The 6,000-nt window shown below is 35.8% G+C and overlaps 1 protein-coding gene across 16 annotated transcripts in view; it reads left to right on the forward strand.

Annotated features, from left to right (window-relative positions):
* FKTN (fukutin) overlaps window positions 1-6,000 on the forward strand; it is a 65,950-nt gene that overhangs the window by 48,068 nt on the left and 11,882 nt on the right. For 8 of the 16 annotated variants that reach the window (XR_005654480.1, XM_039870619.1, XM_039870621.1 and 5 more), the window contains one exon: window positions 4,366-4,463. Coding sequence is in view for 12 of the 16 variants with exons in the window: in XM_039870619.1 (XP_039726553.1) it covers window positions 4,366-4,463 (98 nt within the window). In the remaining 4 variants the exon portion in view is untranslated. Of the gene's footprint in view, window positions 1-4,344; window positions 5,995-6,000 lie in introns of those variants that run through there. The other 8 variants (XM_039870625.1, XM_039870614.1, XM_039870624.1 and 5 more) reach the window with 5 other exon arrangements.

Raw genomic sequence — 6,000 nt, forward strand, 5'->3', positions numbered from 1 at the left:
AGATAATCAACACTTATAGAATGCAGTTAAAAGATAAAGTGAAGAAGCCAAGAGAAGAAATTAATAAAATAAAAAGCAGTACCAAAGATCAACAAATCCAAATGCTAGTTCTTTAAAAACTAAATTAAAAACTAGTTAAGACATTTAGCAAGATTGATCAAAAAAAAGCAAAATTAAAGATAATATTCAATACTCAAACCAGGATGTTTGGTTTTAGAGTTTATGCTCCTAACCGTGTCACACTGTTTCTCTCAAAAGAAAATGCTACAGACAACTTGAAGTCAGTAAATGTGACAATTAGATAAAATGTGAACATGATAAAATTTTCTGTTTAAATATAAATGTAAAAATCAACTCAAGAAGATATAGATAACCTATATTCATTAAAGAAATTTAATTAGTACCAAAAAGCTCCTTTCCCCCTTTTCTCTACCAAAAACTCTAGAAAGTTTTACCGTGCCTTCACAGAATAGATTATTCCCTATAGTATATAACCTATGTCATAAAATAGAAAAAGCAAAAATGTAACTAATTTTATGAGACTGATAGCAATATAGGATTTGGACAGTATCCAAAAAAATTTTAAGAGAAATTACGGTCTCAGTGAACATAGAAATATCCTAAGTGAAACACATGAATAGAATTTTGTAGTGTGTGTGTATTAGTATAATTCTCAACATTAAAGGATTAAAAGATTAAAGGGAGAAAAAAACTACGTGATTGTTTCAGTATATGACATTCAAAATTTCAGTAAATTTCCTAATTAAAAAGAAAAAAAAAAGGTTTTTTAGTAAACTTGGAATAAAAGAGATCTGGAATTTCTTTAACCTGATAAAGGGAATATACCAAATCCTAGAGTGAGCAATTGCAATTAATAGTAAAACTTTAGGAACCTTTCTATTAAATTTAGAAAAAAAAACCCACAAGAATTTGTGCTGTCTCTGCTTCTATTAAGTAGTATGCTAGAGGGCTTAACACAAGGAAAAGAAATTAAGAGTTAAAAGAAGAGACAAAATTGGTAATGAGAAGAAGCCATTTATGTTGTTTTGTAGGAAATTCTTTTTTTTAAAAAAATGACTCTGCTGTTCCAACTTTAGAGTTTAATGCAAACATATCTAAAAAGGTCAGATTCAGTTGTAATTGAGTGTCTTTATCTCACTTAGTCTAACTAACTAGTAATAATAAAAAATTATTTTCATTTAGCAATTATGTTTATTAGGCTGTATAATTAAACCGATGAAATTACTTTACGCAACCACCGGTAAGTAGTTTTACAGATTTTAAGGATCTCTGTGAGAAAAGAAAATGTTCTATTCCAACTAATTCTTAATTCTAATGCCTGTTTTATGGAAAAATAAAACGAAGTAAAAATGGTATGAGATAGAAAATAAACGGAAGGAGTGTGTGTGTGTGTGTGTTTGTGTGTGTGTGTGTAGTGCAGATGCTGTGTGTGTGTGTGTGTGTGTGTGTGTGTGTGTGTGTGTGAGATAAGATCCCTTGAATTTATATTCTGATTTAGTGTTCCTTAGTCTGATTGTAAGTCTTCACATTTTGGATCCTTATCAAGCTTTAAAGTACGAACCACTAGCTGAACTTAATCTTAGCTTTAAAGGCTAAGGTAACATTGCACACCCATGGTGTATTATTAGTCATTGTTTATTGGTAACATGGCATGTGCTGTTCTGTGTCACTTACCTCCCCCCACACACACACCTGCTTTTCCTCTCCACAATTCCATTTTATAGTCAGTTTTCACATTTTGCGGTTTGTTTATCTTTCCTCTTCTCCTAGGAAGCTGGAATTTTCTTTTGGCTGAATAGACTGAAAATTATTTGGTAAAAAGAAAACCACAAAGAGTTTAGGGATGTTTCTATTTAGGAACAAAAATTAACATTTGAGTTAAATTGTCTTTGAATTATTTTAACATTGTTTATGTATTTTAAATATTTTGGTTTTGTTCATAATAAATCTTTTGTTGTTCAAAACAACGCTTTTGTAAAATTTGTAGTATTCTTATTTACCCTCTGTATCCTGGACCTATGATTTTTCTTTTTTTCCTCTCTGTGATGAGACTGTAGAGGCTGATATTTAAGAGAGAAATTTCCTGGCCTGTGTTACTAGATAGACTGTGATTTTTGCCTCATTTCAACTTCAGTGTGTCATCTTGATAGGATGGGACAGGTGGACATTCTGCTGACCAGGGTGTGATTGGGGAGGGTGGAGGTTAATGATGGATGGATATGTCTGATGACAAAATAAGCAATTCCATGAATATGAGTGTGCAGAGTAAAAGTGGGACCAGCAGATGGTAGAGCTATGCTGTATCTTATTTCTTCCTCAGCTTTGAGATTTGCTGTAGCTGGCTTTTCACAGAAGCCAGCTGGGATCGTCTATTAGCTGCCAGCACCCATTGGTTTGGGTAGAAGAGACTTGTTGCTTTCTTTAGAATTTGTTCAGCTTCTCATTTTCATGTATGGCTCTATGTTCATCTGGTGGTAAAACATGATATTCGAAAGCAGAATATATGAAAAGTGACCTTTCTTTGGAGAATGTCCCAGTTAGACCTCATTTTCACAGTACGATTGCACTTTGACATCTGGCTTTTTTCCCTTTCTTTTTTTTTCTTTAATCCTCTGATATTTTAAATTTCTCTGATCTCTGCTGTTGCCACTTCAAGTCTCATTCCTGAAAGTTCTTCCCATGTTGTGAAGAGAAGAAACATTTTTTTCAGAAAACAACAAAGAATATAGGGCTATAATAAAAACTTAAATCTAACAAAGCTGGTAGTTTTACCTTCCCTTTGTAATATATACAATTTTATTTACTGATCCAGAGTACCTTTAAGAAACCTGTTTTTGTTTAATTTCTGAAACTTACCCACTACTAATTAAGATAGCTCTGCTATAGATAGAGTAAAATTCATTATAACTAATATTCCTTGGACTGGTTTAGAAATGTTCTTTAGCATTTGAAATGAAAGGAAGGAAGGCAGAAACTATAAGTACATTCATGTGAGGGACAGAAGCCTGAGAATGCATCTTGGGGTCATGCTTGCTATATAGCCTTGGGAAGTCCAGATTGTGAAATAAAAGAATATTCACCTTACATGCATGCTGTTTATTTTAGTGTTCTTTCGTTAGGTTCTTTTAGTAGCAGCTAGAATTTGATGGTGATTTAGTGATATGTAAACTATTTTAAAAAAGTAAGAAAACAGTTTGGGGCTGAGAACAGATTTTAAAATGGCAGGTGGTAAAATAAAAGACAGAGCAGGAAGAAGGTGGTTTGCGTAGCTGTCCTTTAAGAGAAGTATCGAAGTACAGTGCATCCAAGCAATAGATGTGTATTCTTGCGTTTGAGGAGGGGGTGGGGTATAAAGCTTTATTCAAAAAGACAAGTTAATGGGTCCTACTTACCATATTCACGTATTGTGGTATGAAATTCTCACTAGAGTACGAGTTAGGAAAGGAGTTTGAGAAACACCCTGGCAGACCCTGGGAATTTCTCCTTCTGCTATCTAAGCTGAGTAGCGTATCAAAAGCCATCTGGGACCACAGTAAAACCCAGGACACAGAGATTAACATGACCCATCGTAAAGATACAAGCATTTGTGATGCTCTTGTTGAAGAATGTCAGATATTGCCAGGATTGATTCAGGTTCTCTGACTGACTGGGAGGGTTCCATTTCCTTTATCACTGCTGCACGTGTCTTCCTGCAGGTATTAAGAATTTCAAGTATTAAAAATGTAGTCAAAAAATATATATTTATTGGTTCACCAAAATGCTTAGGGAATGGCCATAGCCAAGTCCAGGCGCTGCCCCAGGACTTTCTGAATCCTGTCATTTTCCTCCATCTTTTGGCAGTTTTTTGCTTTGACTTCATCTCAGACAAACTTTCTCTGCTAAAAGCAAAAAAGTCCACCAGCGTGGCTCAGCCTCTATTCTACCAGCTTAGAAAACTCAGCAAAAACACCACCTCTTCCCCAAAACCATCCTAACAGAAATTCCAAAGCTGACTTTCATGTGCCTAATTTGTGCCTAATTCCCATCCCTGACCCAATCATTATAGTTTACTGTATAGCCCTGGGTAGTTTTTATCCATCTCTGGATCCTAAGGGTGGGGTCAACCATCTTGAATCACAGGGACTAGGAATAGAAGAGAGAAATTGAGCTGCCGTTAACGCTAGAAGAGGAAAGTGATACTGGACAGTCAAAAATAATAAAATGTCCACTCTATCTGTCCCCAAAGCTATTTAGTGGGAGAGGACTGTCTTTCAGCCATGAGTTCACTAACAGCTGAGTTTCCTTAGTCCAAATATCCAGTGTTAAAGTCTAATCCCTCTCCACATTGCCTCTGTTCTGCCACAGATACCTGTTTCCCAAGTTCACACTGTGCTGGACTGAGTTTGTAGACATGAAGGTTCACGTGCCCTGTGAAACCATCGAATACATTGAAGCCAACTATGGTAAGACCTGGAAGATTCCTGTGAAGACATGGGACTGGAAGCGCTCTCCTCCCAATGTGCAGCCCAATGGAATCTGGCCTATTTCTGAGTGGGATGAGGTTATCCAGTTATACTGAGACAGTAGGTTGAAACAGTAGGATCCCCCTCCCGAAAAACAAGCGGATTACTATTTAAAAAGATGTATGTCTGAAGCCAAAGAAAAATAGCAAGTTAAAAGACACAGAAAGAGTCCTAACTCCTGAGCCGTATCTGACTTAATTCTCTCATTTTACATTCATTAAGGAGTCTCCATGTGCCAGATACATTGCTAGGTTACAGGGGGGAGCAGAGATGAGTGAGACAGAGGCCTGCTTCTTTTTCTCCCTCCCTTTGGTAAGCACCCCAATTTTCTTTTGAGAGAAACACTCTCACCCTTTGAAGAGCTCATATAGAATATGATGTGCTCTGTGAGCACTTTCAAAATGTTGCTGCATGTTGGACTGGAAGATGGGCTTACGAAGTGAAGTGAAGCAAGGCTATACTAGTTAAAAAGAATAACCGTTCCGGTCTCAGCATTTAAGCCTGTATGGTAGTGCTACTTTTAAGGTTGTGGAGTTAATAATCAAGTGATCAGACCTTAGGCAGCATCAAGAAACAATGCTAGCAGATTCATTTTATAAGCAATCTGATATGGAATTGATTTAGAGCACAGGGCATCACCCTATAAGAGAATGAGAAGCTTATTTCTGGCCTTGTCAAAGATACCTGAATTTCCATATACTTTTCTATTTTTATATTTGAAGTAAAGAGAAAGCTTATATTTGTGCAATGCTTAAATTTCCAGCCATTGTGAGACTCTTTTCATTGACTTCTGATAGTACTTGTTGACAAATCATTCAAGTGAAACCTCGCTACTAGACATGATTTTGAAAAGGTTGTCATTTCACAAAACTTCTTTATTTCATTCTCAACCATCTGTTAAGTAAAAATGTTAGCTGTTCATGGACATTTAATATTTTTTATTTATAATCCTTTCACTCCCGATTTTAACATTAACACTAACATATTAATAGAAATACCTCTAATTCTCCTAAATGTACTCTTCAGTGTATTCATTTATTAATTAAAAAGCTCCACAGCTTTCATTTATGGCCTATAAACCACTTTAAATGGTATGTAAGCCTGCCTCTTCCCTCTCCTCTTTTCTTACTATGGTGGGTGTTCAAACTGAAGATAAATGGCAAACCTGGCAAATGTTCCCCACCCAAGACCATAGTGTTAGTAAAGTTTGTACCCATTCTAGTTGTTTTATCGGTTGAATATCATTGTGGCAAGAACTCAGACTTGTGTACTATATCAAGTACAACACTCTGAAACCCTTCAATTTCCTTTTTTCCTACAAGATACATCCCTGAGTGGGCTGGGATGGCTCTGTCTCCTTCATCTCTTTGTGGGTCACTTTATATATTCTAAATGAGAAGTAAAGGGATATGTAGGCACAATAAGCACTGCTATCTGTTTTTCTCTTTCTTTTTTCTTTTTTTTCTTTTTCTTTTTT

Source organism: Pteropus medius, unplaced genomic scaffold, assembly GCF_902729225.1.
Source record: "Pteropus medius unplaced genomic scaffold, Ma_sr-lr_union100, whole genome shotgun sequence".
Lineage (NCBI taxonomy): Eukaryota > Metazoa > Chordata > Mammalia > Chiroptera > Pteropodidae > Pteropus > Pteropus medius.